This window comes from Hetaerina americana, unplaced genomic scaffold (genome assembly GCF_022747635.1).
Source record: "Hetaerina americana unplaced genomic scaffold, ioHetAmer1.1.p SCAF_122, whole genome shotgun sequence".
Classification (NCBI taxonomy): domain Eukaryota; kingdom Metazoa; phylum Arthropoda; class Insecta; order Odonata; family Calopterygidae; genus Hetaerina; species Hetaerina americana.
This window is the reverse complement of record NW_027286315.1, coordinates 268,003-289,037: the sequence shown is the minus strand read 5'-3', so window position 1 is coordinate 289,037 and position 21,035 is coordinate 268,003. Positions and strand designations below refer to the sequence as shown.

Sequence of the window (21,035 nt, the reverse complement as noted above, 5' to 3'; positions counted from 1 at the left end):
AAATCTATGGATTAAAAATTAAATATCTTTTCAATTAAAATTATTCGTAAGGGCTTTTTATTAGTGCATATACGAATAAATAGGAAAGAGCAGGACAACATTCAGGTTGCTTTGAGTTCAATGCGCGTCCAGTAAATGTAAAAATGTTGGGGACCCGACATACTATTTAAAAAAATTATAATTTGGATAGCCCGGAACCATCCCAATAAAGACTAGGTAATAGAGTCGAATTCTTCGGGCGATGAAAAACCTTTTTTTTTTGTCAATTTAAGTACACGCACGAATTCCCTTGCACCAGTGCGAATGAGGAAATACGAATATTGAACGTTCCACGATAATTTTATAAAACAAATTGTTTTGATTTTCATACAAAATGCGTTTCACTTTTGTTTCTACCTTACTTACTCAACGAGTTTGATGCAATCGCTACAACAGCTAGATTAATACTAGAAAAACTTTTCCATAATCGGATACCACTAGTGGTGATAGTGTTAGGTAGTTTTATATACCTGCAAATCAAGCGTACTCCGTTTCAGTATTAAAGGCAGCTCTTGGACAAGGACAAAAGGGTGAAGAGCAAAAGCCTACTTTCGAGGGACTAAATCACGATTTCTGAGGGGCTTCCCCTCGTTAAGGGAGCTACTCAAATGATGTTAGAGGGGCCTGATTTGAAATCAACCCAATGTCTGACTCATTCAACCCGACAATTGCAATTAGATTGATGGAGCAAGCTGAGACCACATGAGTGATCCGCTCACAATCCAAACGCTGAACACCTCCTCCAGGTTCAGTGCTTGAGTCCAGGGGCGTCCTTCCAGGTGAACTCGTCCCCGGAGGCGACCACGTATCCCGCCCAATAGAAGAGGTTGAGGAGGCCGAAGGAGGCGGGGAAAAGGACCCTTGCCGCCCTGTCTATCTGGGACACGCTGTTCACCCTGCCGGCCGTCGAGGAGCTCAGGCCCATCAGCCTTGGGACCCCGTTCGACCGCTCGCCAGTCAGTTTGAGAGCCATAGCGGCCTCCGCAGCGGCCTGCCGCTGTCTCTGCCGGCGATACTGGTCGTCTCCCGCTAGGCAATAGAGCAACTGCCTCCAAAATGGCAGTCGCTTCTCCGTTTGCGTCTGACGCTCGACCACCGTCCGCAGATACAGCCTCCCGCCGGGAACCGTGCTTACTGTCGATGTGGTTGTCGTGGTGACGGCCGCGAGGCTGCGGATTGGTTCCACGGGAGTGTGGACGTCAACTCCGCACCCTCCTCTCGGCTGGTGGTACTGGTGCTGCAATTGGGGGAGATGGAGACAAGGGGGGGAGGGGGGGAGGTCGTTACTAGTTCGATTCGTCTTGCATACCTTGTTTCCCCCACGCACTTGGGGAATATTTCGCCAACAGAGAACATGATACTTCCTCAAGTTGTTATTAATTCGTTTCCTTAGTTTAAACATCCTTTTGATGGTGTAATATGTGGTGTTTCACACAACAGCACCACGATCCATTCCATAAAATCTTGTGATTTTGTAAATGGAACTGATATTTGATCCGAGTGATTTTGGAGCTCAATTTTTCATCAGCAAAGAGTGGCATTTAATCTTCGAAGGTGTTTTTGTAGCATGCGTTTAATAGCATCTTTTACAAATATCTTCACATGACCATGTCATACACCTGGATGTCATACTCGCGGACTTGAATACAGACCTTATTTACACTTTTTTTAAAATAGGCATCATAAAAGACTGCATTAACTGTAGAGACACTTCTTCCCGGCTTTATTCCACTTATTTTTGGGACGGTCGCTAAAGGAACAAAAATAAATAAAAGAATGGAATTCAGAACAAAAAATGTACCGTTTCCACTTGATAAGGATCTACATGAAGGTCGGTTGATATATTTACGTCCATCCTCCCCATTGAATTCACCGTCGACCAATCCCTCCTCCACCTACCCTCACCCCTCTGAATCATAATGAAGAAATCATAAAAACGTACTGAATATGTAAAAGCTTAAAAATGTGGAATAATAATGCTATTTTTTTGGAAGCCGAATCAATAGCGATGGAAGAGTTAAGAAGTTATCATTGAGCCATACACCGTAAAAAAAGGCAATCAGAAAATGACAATACATAAAAGAAAGTAACTAAAGTCTGGAGATTATAATATTGTTCAAAAAGAAATAATTGCAGTGTTTTATTTACGAAACTACGGGAGTTTTTGGACGTAGATAAACGAACCTTTGAGCGAATTTTAACGTTTCAAAGTTTTATACTTGCACATGATTGTTTGACATGGCAATTGTAAACAGGAAAATGCTGTTTGAAAAAAGCGATGAATAGATAGATTCAGAGCCTGAAAACGATTCCTTTCAAGGAAAGCGTGACTGAAGAAGCCTGTGGACAGCAGTGACAAGTGGAGAGGGAAGAGTAATGGATGGGTGGATAAAGAAGCACATGGCTCACTGAAGACAGATGTGATGGGAAATCATGGGACGATAAAAAACGAAAGAGAAAGACAAATTAGGAATTGTTTTACCAACTATGATGGATATGGAAGAATATTTATCATTTTTTCTTAGTGTAGTAACATCTTTACATTCACGTTACATCTTCAGTAGGATTGCGGTTGAGCGTTTGGTTTGATGAATTCAAACATAATAAAACAACGATGATTTCATGAGACTAAAACCAGCGATGCAAGAAATTGTAAGTATTTTACCGAAACTGCCTACTTTACTGTAGGTTATTTTTTATTAAATTAATCATATGTTGGTAAATAAAACGGCAAGATCCTCTGACTCTAAATATTAATAAAACAAAGGTTATGCGATTTTCTAGAAAGAAAAAGGCCAAGCTAAACATTAAAATAGTAGGGCAAAAACTAGAGCAGGTAGGCCAGTTTACGTATCTCGGTAGTGTTTTGGACCAACACGGTCAAAGTAGTAAGGACGTAAGGAGAAGAATTACGCTAGGCAAAGAGGCTTTCACGAGGAGGAGGGAGTTGATGACGGGGACGTTGAGTGAGGATGTTAAGAAAAGACTCGTAAAAACTTAGATATGGAGCGTAGCTATGTACGGCGCGGAAACGTGGTCATTGAAGCAGGAGGATAGACGTAGACTGGAGGCTTTTGAAATGTGGGTGTGGAGAAGAATGGAGAAGGTGAAATGGACAGAGAAGAAAACAAACGAGGAAGTACTTGGTATGGTGGGCGAAGAGAGGGGTTTGTTGGGAGAAATGCTATGGAGGCAGGAAAAGTGGATGAAGAGGGTATTGACCGGCAGCGGGATGTTGAAGGCTGTAATAGAGGGGAGAATGTTAGGAAAACGAGGAAAGGGAAGGAACAGGATAGGGATGTTGGACGGGATCAAGGGAGGAAGAAAGTACTCAGAGATAAAGAGGGACCTGATATAGAGTAGGATTCTGGATTTTTTTGTTTTATTAGGAGTCACAAAATGTTTTATTTAGTAGCTGTGTCCATCCAAAAACCTACCTTAACCGGTAGATTACCTAATAATAACTAACTCATTAAAATTTAAACACGGAATCATAGATAATACAACAATCTGAACCATTGGTTGTATATTGAACTACCTTTTAAATTTAGTTCTTCATAAAATTTCGTAAATTTGTTTCCGTGTGGACTTAAAGTGACTGGATTTTATGTATAGATTATTTTTGGGCATATGTTTATCGTAATCGTTGCATAAACAAATGTAATGACTAAACGACCATTTGCAATCAATTGTTGGGTTTCATAAATTAATTATTAAATTAAATAAATCGTTTCTTTTTCATTAAAATGTCGCAAGTGGCATTGAAAATCCGTTTGGACACAAATATAGTATGTCTTGATTTCGGAGATTCTAGCACTATGGATTTCTTACCTGGAGTTATACAAAAACCGTATGTGTATCAATATTTAAAGTCCTTGTAAATATGAGTTGTATTATTGCATTAGTAAATGAATCTTGATTTATATCTGTTAGCAAATCATCTCGACATCCACATTTAAATACACTCTATCGTCAATAAAGTAGCAATTTTTTCTATGAAAAGAGCGCCAATATCTCCTCTCGGATTGAAAATATGATCAAAGTCCATTCTTATTTTTAATTTTATCAATGTCACGGTAATCTACACTCATTAAATATGTTTAATTACTCTAACCAGACATTGTTAAACCCGCAATTCTATACAAATTTAAAAGAGTGACTTATCTCAAGTTATTCTCTTTTATTACCTTTCCAAATTTCATATATTTGGTTCTTCGTACTTTCATTGTGAAAAGTCTTTAGACAGTCACCAGGACACTAAAATTGGAGAAAGGTGACAGCAATGGCTGGAAGACACTTAGTCTTGCAATACGAGTATTTTTACGTCCCTCTGAGTGTCCAGAGCTATCGTCAGCACTCCGGAAAGTTATGCCACGCAAAAAAGTTTTTTTTTCTCTTTCTGTAGTTGTAAGTGGGCCAGTGACCACCTTCCGACTTTCGGAAGCTAACAGTTCCTAATCCCATCCGTAAAGCTATGAGAAGAAATGACATTTTTCTCATAAACTCTATCTAAATTCAAGAGAGATAACCATGCAGCCTCCGTACAAGAGGTGACAGTATGACTCTCAAAGTCAATCGACCACGGCTCCGTGGTCCTTACGGCCTGACCTCCTTGGATGACGGAGAGCCGACATTGGAAGGGGCGAGGCTAGGGCCACGGTCGGCGGGCGTCCACTCGATGGCAGGATCCTGCTGTGTGGCTTGTTGCTGCTGCATGGTGGGGGTGCGTGGGACTGGCGAGGAGAAGGCCGAGGGGCCTGCGGCGCCGGGGTCCGGATTCAGAAACAGCGGGACTGGGGCCACGATGTTTCCGGCGCTGGTCTGCATCTGGGAAACGCCGGGCTACGAGGGAAGAAGACTTCTTAGGGCGACCACCACTCCCAATCATCACTCTAATTTACAGGTATATTCCTGTACCTATTTTCCACTCCATCCCCCTTAATAAAGGTTAGTAACAAGAAATGATAACGCGCAAAGATCTTTCCCAGAAAGCCTTCTCAGACTAAAATAAGTGGATGAATAAGTTTGGATGAGTGTCCGCCTCATTTCATTTTTTTATGTACTTATATTTTATATATATATACGAGGTATATATGTATATATATATTTGTATAAAAATATAAATATATATATATATATGTATATTTGTATAAAAATATATATGTATATATATATATATATATATTTGTATAAATATATATATATATATATATATATATATATATATATATATATATATATATATATATATATATATATATATATATATAATGTGTAATTCTACTAAGAAAGCAAGAGCTTCCCCATTTGAATACTCTACGTTGAAGAAGGGCAGTTTGCTATGTTAATATACTTATCCCGGACTTTCTTTGCTATGGGACTAATTACGGCTGTGAAGCAAGTTACTTACGTTTCGGTCTAGTGTGAAGGAGGGTAAGGCTAGAGCCACCATATTGGTGCCTGAACGCCCCTACACTCAGTACGCATCCTACTGTGGTAAAGTGTAGACAGTGTTTTTTTCTACTTTGCTCACTGCAAACAGTTAAAATGGGTGCCGCAAGTTGTCAGCGAGACTAACTCTAGACTCGTATTAGGTCGTAAACTCGTAATCTAAATCGACACTCATATTACACATGGTAGACTTTAAATATTCAGATATGCCTACCTAAATTTATATATTTATTAATTCCCTCAGAAGATAATGAAACATTTCTTTTTGCATGAAAATATCGCGAAAAATTAGCTACTGTTGGGGACATCAAAATTGAAGTGTCTAATTTACTTATTAATGCTTCGTTTTTTGCGCTTAAAATAATTTTTAAATTATTAGGATAGTGATAATATGAGCAATAAAAACCAATCTTATACTTCTATACAAAATTCTGCATGGCACTTAAACACAGAATTACTTTAATAGGAAAAATACTTTCTTACAACTGCATATCTGCATGCATTTCAAATAGACCCATTTTTATAACATTGTTCTCGCATGGTTTGAATATACACTTTTGTTAAATAATCCTGCTATTGAATATTCTATCTCGTGAGTAGCTTCTTTTGTGTGAATATTATTGTTCGGGTTTATGATCTACCTGATATTTGAGTGAGAGGTTTATTGACTGTGCACATACGAGGGTCATCCGGAAAGTAGTACCCGTTCGTGCCGCATGAAGTGCTGACGACGCGAGTAGCCGCTGGACGAGGTCAGATAGCTTCAGTGGCTTGTCTGCCTTCTCTGAGCCAAGTTGCGTGACGCTAGCATTGCCTGTGTTGTTTCTGTGATTGTTTACAATGTTTAAAAAAATTGAGAACGCCGCCAGTTGTGAAGTGAGGGCAGTGATTAAATTCCTCAATGCAAGAAACGTTCGCCCATGTGATATTCATCGCCAATTAAAGGAGGTGTATGGAGACAATGTAATGGACGAGTCGTCTGTTCGGCGGTGGTGTCGCAACTTCAACATGGGGAGGGGGAACACACACGACGATGAGCGTTCGGGGAGACCGTCTGTCATTACAGACCAACTGGTGAGCTCAGTTGACGAATTCGTGAGGAACGATCGGCCATCCACCGTATAGCCCGGACTTGGCCCCTTCAGATTTTCATCTCTTTACAAAGCTTAAAGACTTTTTGGCAGGAAAAAGATTTGACAGCGATGAAGAACTTAAAGAAGGAGTGACCCTGTATCTCAATGAGCTGGCGGCGAAGGACTATGCAGCAGGAATACAGAAACTTGTCACACGTTATGACAAATGCCTTAATTTGCTTGGAGATTATGTTGAGAAGTAGTTTAAAGTATCCTCTTTCAAATAAATTTTTTTATGTTTGTTAATATTTACTTTTGTGGCTTTATTTCACGAACGGGTACTACTTTCCGGATGACCCTCGTAGATGGCTGTTGTACTAGCGCCCACAGCCCCACACCCTGGCGGCGGCATGGGGCGTATTATGTAGATGTAAATGAAAGACTTTTCTCAGGAGAACGTATCCTACAAGAGTCACCTACTTCTACGAATCGAAGCATTCAGACTGGGTGTCCTAAAACATTCCAATAAGAAAAGTATCTAAACCTCTCCATTCCAAGAAAACACGGACACAGTCCAATTGAATATTAAATCGTCATCCCGAGTTCATGAGATCGCGGAGAATATTTGGCCAAGATCTTAGATTCCCGCAAAGCTCCCAGACTGTCTTTTTTCCTTCGTTCTAAAGTTTTCTCTCGACACCCATCTCTCGGTGGAGGATAATCATTCGTCTCTTTTCCGGGAATTTTTCGTCACGTTCCCGGGATACTAGCGCAATAAACTGAAGGTTTAACCCTGGATCATTTGGCCTCTCAAGATGAAACCACAATGTTTTATTCAAATTCCCATTAATATTAATTCTATTCTAACGTATTTTATTATTGTTTAGTGCATTATATACATTTTTAATTTCGGATATTCTATTAATGCTCTATAATATCATCGAACCGGGTTTCATACATCTTGCAGTTTCTTTTGATATGGGTCAACCATGTGTGATACGATCTACGCTTTGATTTTTTTGATTTTTTTTGCGTTCGATTTATTTATATTTTATACTATGGCTATGTATAACTTGCTGCAATGCTCATATAATTTCACCGTGGATTTTCTGTTAGAGTTACAATATCAATGAAAGCTGTAAAATATCACGATCCCTATTTTATACCATGCTTCAGAGGGCAATTTATCCTTTCAATGTTCGTCAGCACTGCTCTAATTTCTAATACTCATTTATTAGAATCCTGTTCTGTGGTATTTTATCGTTCTTGGATTTACAATTTAATATTTAATAACGTTACAAACGAATTATGCGTGATTGATAAGAGTTTCCCTCGATACCAGTCCATGCATCATGTCCTAATAGAATCCTAGTCAGATCTTTGAGTCATCTTTATTTTACATTCAATTTCCCATAGCAAAATACTTAAACACATCTTGGTTTTTTACTATATGTGCTTGGCCATGAAAAACTATAAGAAAAGACTACTTATTGTTATTTAAATGCGTCAAGTTCTTGTCCTCCCTTAATGGATTTTTTTTAAATTGAATACATGTTTTCTCTTCGGAGTAAGCCTCTTTATCAATCGATGAAAATACGGAAGATATATCGAGAAGCAATTCGTTCAAAAGTACGTTGATAGTTTCCATAGAGTGGTCAGCTCTTGATGAACTTTGTTGAGGAACAACGATGAAGCACTTACATTTTGTCGGAAAACATTCGCCTTTTGTTTCGTTCAATGGCGTTTGACTACGTGGAAGTTATAAATAAATGGGTTTGGATCAATATTGATTACGGAATAATTTCGTCCATTGCTCGTTCTTTTCATCAAGCCTAGTTAAACCTTTTCGGATGTTACTGAGGGACTGGTCGAAAAAATAAAAGATAATTTGGAGAACGGGAGCAAAAGAAACGGCGACCTCCTCGTTCCAACTCACACAATTTCGGGGTTGAGAAACCTATATAGCACCGATTGCCTCAAAGACACAAAACTGGGTCATCTCCAGCTCTATATAAAATGAAGGCAAACACGACTAACGGATACTGCACATTCGGAGTGACCCGGTTAAGGGGTCATTCACTCCGACATTAAATCTCAAATCATTCATTGGGAAAAAATTCAATGACGATAACAATTTAGAAGTCCCAGACTTGCTGAAAACCCTTTTTATCAAGGATCTTTCTTCGAGATACCTTAATGGAGATATATTCTGCTTCATCAATGGGTCTTGCATCAGAGTTTTAGAGCACTTACCTGTAATAGTCCCTGACAAAGAGTTCAACAACACTACAAGTTCTAAAACAAGCACAGAATGTGTGAGTCTGATTGTGTCTTAAGTAGGTGCGTTGATTCTTGGCGAGGTTTGACCGCAGAGTTCCAAGTTAATGATACTGCGTCGAAAAAGTCAGTTGATGAATTATAGTGCGTTTGTGTGTATGTGCGTAGTAATCTTTCGTGTTGGATCCCGAAAGAGTTGGATTAAACTCCCCGTTAACCTCGGCCCTAGATACAAACACCCAAGATGCAAATCATTTGATCGTTTTTGGGTGCCCCAAATGCATTGCGACCATTGGAGTTTGACTCCTTATTTGACCTATATTACACATAGAGCTATTTATCTCATAGTTTAATTTATTCATAAAAAAATTGGATATAGCGGACGCAGTGTGCTGGTTGATAAAATTTATTTTTCCTCGTGAAGTAGTTGTTTCTTCGCCAAGAGGTAATGAAAGAAATTAAATATCCGCTGATTTGACTGTGAATAAATCAGTCGACTACGATGCACGATTATCCGTTAGCCAAAAATTAGTCGTGAGAAATTTTGAGCTGGAAAAATATGAAAGACGACCTCACTTTTAGGAGTGATTTGAAAAGTTATTTGAATAATTAGCCTCACATAATAAATTAAATAATTAAATAAATATTCTCCTATTAAATTCTGTAGACTATTAAAAAGAATGATGTACCTACGTAGGAAGGATAAAAAAAATTATCCGACCAATTTGTGTGTGCCGTCCGCGACGCTCATCATTCTTCGGAGGGCACAATAGTATTTTTTTCGATCAGTATCGCGCTCAAATTTGCAATTTCAAAGGATTAAAATTCTTTTCGTTGAGTTCACTAGCATAGTATTGTCTTGTTAATAGATACTGCATGTAGGTAACGACCCTCTCACACAAGAAGGCAAACTTCAGTCAATTGAAGGCGCTTTTTAAAAATTCCATTAGTCTTGAAGCCCTTAGAGTCTAAAATCCTACGGCTATTTCCGAGGAAAGAGGATATTTTTTTATGTTTGAACATTAAAACGACCCGAAATCCACCCTCCAATGATTACTTGTTAAACAGATTAAGATAATAGTAATTAGAATAAATTGTATGAACGCTTTGAACTGTCCATAAATATCGAGTGATCAACAAAAATAGAGCGGATTCAATATTAGGTCAGGGTCATGTTTATTAAAAAATACGGCTCTTTTACGTGTTATACGCAATGAATGATATCACTGCTAACGACCACGGTCAACATAGAAGTCATGACAAGCAGAAAGGTCCTAAAAACGTTAATGGAAGAGCCATTTTACGAAAAAGAGCAGCATGCAGTGTGCATTGCCTCTATTTAAAGATCCGTTTTCGTTTCGCGTATTTCATTAAAGCTACACGCCCTGCTTCCACAATGCCGACCTAATTCTATATTTTGACGTAGGCCTCTCAAACGCTGATCTACTCACTAGGTTCATTCTAAGGGAAAGCTCTGGACACGAAAAACTAGACGAAATAATGTGGAAACAATATTGATAAAACTTAAAGCTTTCAGAGTAAAAGATTTGATGCTTGATTTTTTCGTAAACCAAAACTCTTGATGGCAGACAATTAAATTTATTAACAAGAAACTGCGGTTTTAATTTGACCTTACCGTAAACTAATACATAAGCTTATTAACGCCAAATTTATTGGTCTTGTAAAAGTTTTCTACCCTGCAAAACACATTTATAGTATGTGGCAAGGAGTGATTCCATTACAGGCACGCGACAACCAAATTTAGCCTCCTTAAAATCTTATATACCAAAATTCAGACAATGGAATTGTATTTAGAGCAATGTTAAATTTTTGGCAATCGAAAATATATTTCAATATTCACTATGATGTCTAAGTTTATAATACTTCTGTGCACATGTGAGATTACCTGATATCAAGGAGAAAAATTAAATAATGGTTAGATAAAATAATATACAGGTTAAACGATAAAAAATAAACATAATTTGCTTTGTTAGCACCATTGTTTGAAATAACTATGATATCACATCGCTATCTTTCGTGGGAAGGAATAAATTTTTAAATATGTTGGTAAGACAATTGATCACTTTCACTAACTTTCATCATCAATCCATACCAGACGGAGCCAATGATGTATTTTCAAAACTATCGCATAATACGACCAAAGAAGACACTTGCTTTTCCACATAGAATTTTTTTATCACAACCAAGGTTTCGTTATTCCGTAACATCTTCAGGTTGAAGATTTTGACTCAATGTGGAAAATCAAAGTGTCTTCTTTTATCATGAAGAATTTCCACCATGTTACGCCTGAAACTAAGTAATTTATCGCAAAACATGTTCCTAATCTATGCAAGAGATTAAAATCAGTAATTTACACATTACTTCCAACCAAATTATGCCAAACTTAAAAGAGTCTCTGATGAGCCAAATACACCTCTAAAATTATCAAACATTTCCGACAAAGGTGAACGGCTGTGTTACTAACGTTGTAGATGGGGCAGATGAGGGTGCTGCTACGACGGCGAGGTCGCGCTTGTGGAGGAGGCTGAGGTGGTCCCGTGGGGTCGAGGTCGGAGGGTAGGGCCATGACCCCAACCACGACCCTTTCTCGTCCCACGGTGACCCCGGCGAAGGAGCTGACACGTCGGTGGCCCTCCCAAACCCACCCGCCGTCCGCTCCAAACGCCCCCGTCGCCTCCGCCTCCAACTCAGCCTCGTCCCACTCGTCCTCGTCAATTGGGATCTCACCACTCCCAACCTGCAAAGCAGAGAACGGTCGGTGTTTGAAGAGAACTTACACTATGGCTTGGGAAAGTGCCGATGAGCATGGCGAAAGTCACATTATAAATTGGGGAGTAGGCTTAGTCTCAATTTGAAGTCGCATGAGCGACTTAAAATAATAATAGTATTTCTTTATTGGACAATAAATACTCAAGATAAAATCCAACTCGCGAGGGAGCCAAATAAATAAATACATAAAGGTAAAGTTATATTTATTGATAGTCTAAATTTTAAATTACTTGTATGCTTTGGATGGGCATAGAATGACCATCGCTGCACTTACCAGCGACATCCAAAAAGACGTAATCTGACACACCCCACTCTGCATTACAGAATTACTTAATTCAGAATACTTTCAATATTTCTTCATTCCATTCAATTTTTTTGTTTTGTTAGGAGTCACAAAATGTTTTATTTAGTAGCTGTGTCCATCCAAAAACCTACCTTAACCGGTAGATTACCTAATAATAACTAACTCCTTAAAATTTAAACACGGAATCATAGATAATACAACAATCTGAACCATTGGTTGTATATTGAACTACCTTTTAAATTTAGTTCTTCATAAAATTTCGTAAATTTGTTTCCGTGTGGACTTAAAGTGACTGGATTTTATGTATAGATTATTTTTGGGCATATGTTTATCGTAATCGTTGCATAAACAAATGTAATGACTAAACGACCATTTGCAATCAATTGTTGGGTTTCAGAAATTAATTATTAAATTAAATAAATCGTTTCTTTTTCATTAAAATGTCGCAAGTGGCATTGAAAATCCGTTTGGACACAAATACTACCTTGATCAAAAATTTCCCGGAATTTATTCAGAAAATTAAAAATACAAGTTTATTCATCTAAATCTATATTGTCCCCTTCAAAGTAATCCCCATCGACTGCAACACACTTATGCCAGCGCTTGATCCAATCCTCGAAACATTTTTTATATTCGGTTTTCGGTATGTCCATCAGTGCTTCCTGCGATTTTTCCATTACTTCCTCTCGGTTGCTAAAACGCGTTCCCCGTAATGGTTTTTTAACTCGATTGAACAGAAAGAAGTCACAGGGAGCCAAATCAGGTGAATTCGGTGGCTGTTGGATGGTATTTGTTGCATTTTTCGTCAAAAAATTACGAATAATGATAGCACTGTGCGACGGTGCGTTATCATGGTGCAAAATCCACGAGTTTTCTGCCCACATTTCTGGTCTCTTTCGGCGAATTGCTTCACGCAAACGTCTCATAACGCCCAAATAATACTCTTTGTTTACTGTCTGGCCTTCTGGCAAAAATTCATGATGCACTACACCGTTGTAATCCATGAAAACCGTCAGCATTGCCTTCTTTTTTGACTGAAAACGACGTGGTTTTTTTGGTCTCGGCTCATTTGGTGAACGCCATTCACTTGCCTGATGTCTGGATTGCGTGTCGTACTCATAAACCCACGTCTCGTCTCCAGTAATGATCCTTTTGATGAATGTGGGATCGGATTCAGCCTCGCAAATCATGTCTTTTGCGACGTCAACACGGTCTCTTTTTTGCATGAAATTGAGGTCTTTTGGCACCAACTTTGCTGCTACACGACGGAAACCCAAATCATTAACCACAATGTCTTGGGCGGATCCATAGGCAATGTTCAAGTCCTCCGCTATTTCTCTGATGGTTAATTTGCGGTTATTGACCAACATTTCTTTTACTTTATCAATTTTTTCACCGACTTTCGATGTCGATGGTCTGCCACTGCGTTCATCATCTTCGATTGACTCACGACCACTTCTGAACCGCTCGTGCCACTGGTAAACGACCGGTTTTTTTTAGAGAATCGTTGCCGAAACACTTTTCCAACATTTCCAACGTCCGTGCGCCACTAAATCCGTTTTTTACGCAAAATTTAATACAAGTTCGTTGTTGCAAATTTAAATCCATTTCTGAAATTGTAAAAAATCGCCAACACACACAGGGATAGATGTACTCTTGGCTACGTAACTTTTGCAAATGTCAAGTTATGACACTAAGATTTAAAGGAATATCAACAACAGATGTACCAATTTAACAAAAAAAAACAGAACTCAAATCGGAACGATGGGAGCGCCACACGGTGGTTATTCCGGGAACCTTTTGATCAAGGTAGTATTTTGATGCACTAATTTGAAAATAGGACAGAGATCAATGAAATTTCAGAAGTATAACTACTGATCAACATCGGTGCCATCATTTGAGACAAAAATACGTTTATTTACGAACCTCGATGGAAATGAAATAATCTACACCCTATGGTACACAAAAATCTACATTATCTTATGCAATGAAATGGATTCATGTAGGTCATTTACACTTACAGGACCTTTTTAACCTATATGATATTTAAAAATTTCCAATTTTCCACCTTAAATGAATAAAATCAATGTAAAAATTATTCAAACATCGAGCTTGTGTGGCATGGGCACACAATCAATACCCTAGTGTCTACAAAAACGATCTATCGAAATGAAAAGTATGTAAAAAAATAGTAGATTAGTCAAGATTTTAAATAATGCTTCAATTTTTTAAAATAAGCTTTTTTCTGTATCCAAAAAAATTGAAGACCTTCCAACGCTCGAAAATTAATCTTTAAATGACGCAGTTTCTACCACGATATGGTGGAATTGGACTAAATAAATGACCAACTGATTCCTCTTCTCCACTGGTTTGAAATGTATCAACTAAATCGGGTTATAAGTTTTTTACTAGTGTAATATTTCTATTATTTGGACAACAATTGTTACTCTTGTAACAGGAAAAACCTCGTAAGCCTTATATCCCGGAATTCTTTACTAAAAACCTACTAACATGAACTTACTTAGTTCAGGAGTTAACGTAAAAGATCTGTCTCAAAAGTAGTGAGACTGAGTGGATTATTAATGTAGTGTCAGAATTGATAAATCCACTCAAAAGTCTTCGAAGTAGCACCCTTGTGCGTCCAAATACCGCTGCCAGCGGGTTTTCCACGTCTCGTAAGCCTACTGGAAGGCGGCTCCAGAAATGCTGCCAAGCTTAATCGTCACAGTCTGTTGTAACACTTCCACCGAACCGTAATGACATCATTACAACATGGATTTGACGTGGGTGAAGAGAAAGAAGTCTGGTAGCGCTGAAATAAAAATGTCCATCCTCACTCTCATGGTAGAGAAGCTCTTGGCAGATCCGCGTGCGAGTTTTCTTTTGTTCGTCTGAGAGAAAGCATGGCACCAACTTCACACACACCTTTACCGTACCCAGGTTTTTGGTAACAAGTCGAGGCACATCTCTTTTAGGGATACCAAGATCAGCACATACCATGCGAACACTTAATCTGCGATCCATGTCCAACAAAGCCTTCAGTATTGCAAGATTTTCTTCACTTTTTGAGGCCAAAGGGTATCCTGAACGTTCGGCGTCTTCTCTACCCTCCCGAAACAACTTGTACCACTCAAAAACACACGACCTACCTATCAAGTTATCACCCTAAGCTGCATTGATCATGTCATGAGTCTCTTTCCCGATTTTACCCAGTTTCACGCAAAATTTGATGACTTAGAGCTGTTTCAATAACTGGTTCATGACGGAGCGTAACGTGGTCACGTTAAAGAAGTTTCGAAAACGAACGATCCGTACTCTATATGAGCTGGGAGCCAACTTTAACCGGCCTCCAGCCTTTCCTAAGACCCTTTGCTTCGAACAAAGCCAGAGAAACCAACGCTTGTCCGACCATCGGGGAAAATAAGTCCTACTACTTTTGGGACACCTTGCATTTCCTTATCTACCACCCTTGAGAGCACAATAGGCATAAACCCTTTCAGAAAAAACCAAAAACCACAACTCCCACGCGGAACTGGGACAACTGGATTATGATGCTGAGAGAAACTGGTGGAAGCGATTGAAATTGAAAACCAGTTTCTCAAGTGATAATTTGTTTGTGACCGAAGTCATCTACATTGTAATTGCTCATCATCTTATTAAGAGCATTTATCGCCATTGTAATTATATTAGTCATAGCCCACAGTAGTAAATGTATTAATGTTAAATTCTCGGTCAGAACAAGAGAGATAGGTAAAAGATTTGGTGTTTTCCCGGCGTATCAGCTGCGTTAATTCCTCCCGGTGGAGGACCCGAGAAGAATTTACGCATGATTTACGATCATTTACTTCTAATCGAAGGATATTTTTTGGATGGGTTATAATAATTTGGAGCAACGAACAAACATCAAAATTTATTTTAAATTGGGCGAATTACTCCAAAAACGTATGAAATGACTAAGACCGTGTATTTTGATGATCAACTGAGGGGTTTGCAAGCACGATGTTAGTTCATGCTTCCAAACAAAAGACTAAGAACAATGTTGAGCAACTTTTTTGATAGTCGAGGCATCATTCACAGAGAATTTCTTCGTCAACGTTCCACTGTTATTGTGACATTCTAAAGAGACGATTTGGTTTGAACTTTGTGGTGTTAGAGGTCAGAATCATAGTTTTACATTACATATGTCCTGCATGTGCACCTGAAGATAATACTACGTATTTAAACCTAGCATTAATAAATATTTTATGTGGAATACGAAGTGTAGTATTTGAGCCATTCATCGCCACCATAAAGTAAAGCTTGGAGCTACATCGTATGACCCAAAAACATCAATTAATCGACATTTAGATTTTTGAACTTCCGACCCCATCCAAGTATACTAAAAAATTATATGAAATAAAAGAAAATTATTGTAATCGTTAATTAAGTCATGTATTCGTAATTACGAAAAATAAACTCTTTTGACCATATCAAAACTACCTTATCCATTGAATGTTGAACTTATGAGACTGATAAATGGAAATAGAGTCCCTGAGGTGGAAGCTTCATGAAACATTACCTTTATCTAGTTCACGGTCCAATTAAACAGCTGTTAATTTCTATCGGTGACATTGGGATTTATTTCTATTGATTTTAGACGGTTCCATGTGATGGTTACCTACACGAGGTCAACATTTTATTTCAAGGGTTCAAAATAAGACCAGCCTATTTTCACTTACCCGTGAGAGAGGAAAAAAATACTCTATGAGTCATTAAACATTAATTGCTAATTGAAATTCAAGACACATAATTCCTCCTATCTCTTAAAGAACTAAATACGTGAATGGATACTACCTGAAATTATTTGTTATTACATGATATTTCCCAACTTATTATTAAAATTTCGACAAGGAGGATGTTATCAGTTGCAAATCAGGATAGTAACACAGATAAATAAATCTCCGCTTAATTTATTTAATTATTTCTCTCTCTCTCTCTCTCTCTCTCTCTCTCTATATATATATATATATATATATATATATATATATATAAAGAGAGGATGGATAGGAGGATGTTATCCTATATATATATATATATTTTTATATGCTTTCACAAGGAGGAAGGAGTTCATGAGAGGGACGTTGAGTAAGGATATTAAGAAAAATGACTCGTAAAACCTTTGATGTGGAGCGTAGCTATGTACGGCGCGGAAACGTGGTCATTGAAGCAGGAGGATAGACGTAGATTGGAGGCTTTTGAAATGTGGGTGTGGAGAAGAATGGAGAAGGTGAATTCCAAAGAAACTGCGGGAGATGCCGCAACAGTAACTTTTAACGGAGTCATCCGCTAATGTTCATTTCAAAGCAACAATTTCAGAGTGTAAAAATAATACACATAATATAACAAAATAATGTGCGCACGACTACGAATGCCTGTGACATTGTATGTACGGTATTTCGTCACAACATCTTGTTCCTTTAAAAGCCCCAAAATTTCAGAGTTTAAGAGTACGCCTCGGTAGCTTAAGTGGCTAAAGCACTCGACCGGATATTGAGGGATCTGGGTTCGAATCCCAGTCAAGGCGAATGATTTTTACACTCTGAAATTGTTGCATGGAGAAGGTGAAATGGACAGAGAAGAAAACAAATGAGGAAGTACTTGGAATGGTGGGCGATGACAGGGGTTTGTTGGGAGAAATCCTATGGAGGCAGGAAAAGTGGATGAAGGGGGTAATGACGAGCAGTGGGATGTTGAAGACTGTGATAGAGGGGAGAATGTTAGGCAAACTAGGAAACGGAAGGAACAGGATAGGGATGTTGGACGGGAAGAAGGGAGGAAAAAGGTACTCAGAGATGAAGAGGGACCTGATATAGATGTTTTGCTAGGATCACAAAATATTTATTTAGGAGCTTCGTCCGTCCAAAAACCTACCTTAACCGGTAGATTACTTCATAATAATTATATGTAAATATATATATATATATATATATATATATATATATATACACACATTATATATAAATAAATATACACACACACATTCCCATTTTTAGTTATTATTATTTTCATTAACAAACGGTTTTATGCATAAAATGCATATTTCGATTCGGCAAAAATAAAGGTGTTTTGAGATCTGAAGCGCTGCTTTCATCAAATAGCATTTTCAATTGAATCTCATGAATAATGTTTTGGTGAAGTACAATAAAGCGTCCTCTTTTCTTTAGATTGTTAGATCAAGGAGTAGGAAGTCTTTTAAAGCAAATTAAGGGTGTGTATCACATGAGTTATTGAGGCCTATTTTAAATAAAGGTAAACGACAAGTTATTATGAATCTGGTATTCGTCCAAATCGATTTTATAATCAGACAGACTACTGAAAATGACACGACGCTTAACTTTTACGGAATCGTTTTCTGGTATGTGCCGCGGAATTCTCCCATTTGATACACAGAATACAAAATATATATTTTTTTCACCCCAGATACAAACCTTTACCAAGAACTGGAATCGATTGAATTTGAATGAATATTCGCTGATGAATTTTGCGCTTCGTAGTCAATGGAATATTATATGCAGAACGCCTCTTTAAGGAGGAGAGCTTTTCATACCTGGACAGAATTAATTAAAAAGGAAACTAAACTCTTATCATATGCCAAGTTAGTAGTAGTAGTTTTGAGGGGAGGCGACCGACAGCTAAGGTCATTTGCGCCATAGGAGATGGACAGGAAAGGATGAAGGGTGGAGAGAAACCCGGCGTCGGCATTAGCCTACTCTTTACGAAAGGCGCCAAGGGGTCCGCAGTTTAACGTCCCATCCGACGGACGGCGTACTCACTCAAAGTGCCCTCCACAAAGCACCTCAAGTAGGGATCGAGATACCTCTGAAAAATATTCAACACCGCCGGGATTTGAACCCGCGCCCTCACGGTGGGAAGCCAGTACGTTAGCCCCCGCACCATCTCGATCCCTATATGCCAAGTTTTAAGCTAGTTAAATTAATTTAGATACTGAAATGTACCCTGTAGCCGATTATTTTTTTTTTCTTGAATGGCATTCAAAAGTATTTTTGCTCATATATTGTTATTAATTATTAATTTTATTTAGACTAAATATGTTCTGCAAGTTGTGTCTGGGCGGGGGGTTTATGTATGGTTCCATTGTATCCCCTTGAGGCCCCCAATGCATGAGATCATATCGAAATGAAACAATATCGCTGATTCCTGGATGGAAACGAAAAAGAAGAGGCCAAATGTATATCGGACTCGCATTTATGATCCGCCGGCGAAGAAATGCCAACATCAGCCCCCACACACCGTCTTAATCCGGATTACGGCCCCCAATCAACCCCATTTCACCCTTCAAGTCTTCATCCAACCCGAAATCCCTTCCTTCTTCCCCATACGCTTATTGTCGGGGACTCAGATGGCCCTCGTGAAAGTGGGAAAAGAACGAACCATTTTTTTCGAGGCGGTGCCATTCCTTTGGATTGCGCCGGCACAAAAAAAGCACTCAGTCGCGCCTCAAAACGGTCACGGGGCTGTTTCACGGTCCCTAAGGGATTGAAGGGAATGGGTACGCCTTTTGGAAAATTGTCATCGGAATTAAGGACTGATACACAGGCAATTTCGTCGTCTCAGTGCGTTTATGTGCTGGCCGTAATGGCATCTGATATTGCTCAACATTTGTTCAATTCTAAACCTTCCTTCTTCTGTCGATTCCAAGTTGTAACCAATTCTCACGGAAACTTGCAAAATGATACATACGTACATTGGCTACAAGTTTTTTTGCACAATATTGAACTATTATTCTGTCTAATTACGGATTCACTAAAGAGATCATTAAGTGGTCATTCATTAAAGGAAAAATATCACGAATGCCATTCAGCAACAAATACTAATAAAATTTTACATGGTGTTATATAATTTAAAAGTTCTCCATCGACCGCCATTATCTAGAACTTAGTATGCTCAAAGTATACCGGTGGGTTGACATATTGGTATTTTTTCTACGATATATTGAAAACCATCGGTATTCTTATTAATTTTTTTCCTCTGATAATTCATTTATATCGACATTATTTTCCGATACCTTCTGCAGAAAACTTTTTTAAATTAATCTGAAAAATTATTTTGTTTTCAATTTATATTTTAAGATTGATGTGATTAGTTTTGGCAGGGTGATTTGTTTATAAAATTTCCGCCGGTTTCTACCGATTCCTTTTCACCACCTGGAGTCAGCAAAATTTTGAAGAAACTAACTCGTTCCAGAGCTATTGCGTTAGAAATTTGCGTACCTTGCGTACGTTTATCGGCCGTATTCAATGCGGAAGAACGTGAAATTAAATTGGTTGTTCGCCCTAACTCATGACTTTTCTTTGGCTTGACACACAGAATTTGGCATTTACTCGTAGTAGATACCTTCAGTTTGATCACTTTTTAGATTTCGTTTTTTTTAAAGAGATGTTTCAATTGTACTTAAAATATACATGTATAAACGTGATTCCCCGGGAGACGACAATGTCACTCAAGAGGACAAGTTTCAAATCTATTGAGTATAAATATTTTGGAAAAATGGTAGAGTTGAAGGTTGACTGCGAACCTTGAGGAGTCATGTATAATACTACAGGTGCTCCTATATATATATATATATATATATATATATATATATATATATATAAATTATAGAAAATATATATTTATTATATTATAAATATATATAAATATATACACAATTCATGTGCCACTACTGGTTCAGATTACCACGGGTATCGGGAACCTTCCCTGTAGTTGTTACAATCATAATAAAAAAAGTAGGTATATACACAGGCAATTTATTGGTTATAATTGGTTATTCATATGCAAATTATAGATGCTTCATATTCAAATTATTCATAGAATTTCATATACCCTAAATTGTCGTTTGCGACAGCAAACTTACATGGAAAGAGTTAGAAGGCTGAAATATGTAAAGTGAAAAATGACTCGAAAGAATATGAGCAAACAAATTGGTAACTATATCACGTAATTTTCGAAACAAAGCATGGCTCTTCACATAATTAAATAATTCAACAGACATTTTTCTTAAGTTTTGATTTTTTAATTCTGCATTATCTTCTTCATCTGCT

General features: G+C 38.1%; 1 protein-coding gene across 1 annotated transcript in view; it reads right to left on the bottom strand.

Moving 5' to 3' along the window:
- Window positions 1-241: 241 nt before the first annotated feature.
- The window catches only part of LOC139685955 (gamma-aminobutyric acid receptor subunit alpha-3), a 97,197-nt gene continuing 76,403 nt past the window's right edge, over window positions 242-21,035 (bottom strand). Inside the window, exons 9-12 of the mRNA XM_071583090.1 lie at window positions 11,503-11,598; window positions 11,326-11,385; window positions 4,648-4,881; window positions 242-1,276 (exon numbers count right to left, since the gene is read on the bottom strand). Coding sequence (XP_071439191.1) covers window positions 788-1,276; window positions 4,648-4,881; window positions 11,326-11,385; window positions 11,503-11,598 — 879 coding nt within the window. The 3' untranslated portion in view covers window positions 242-787. The remainder of the gene's footprint in view (window positions 1,277-4,647; window positions 4,882-11,325; window positions 11,386-11,502; window positions 11,599-21,035) is intronic.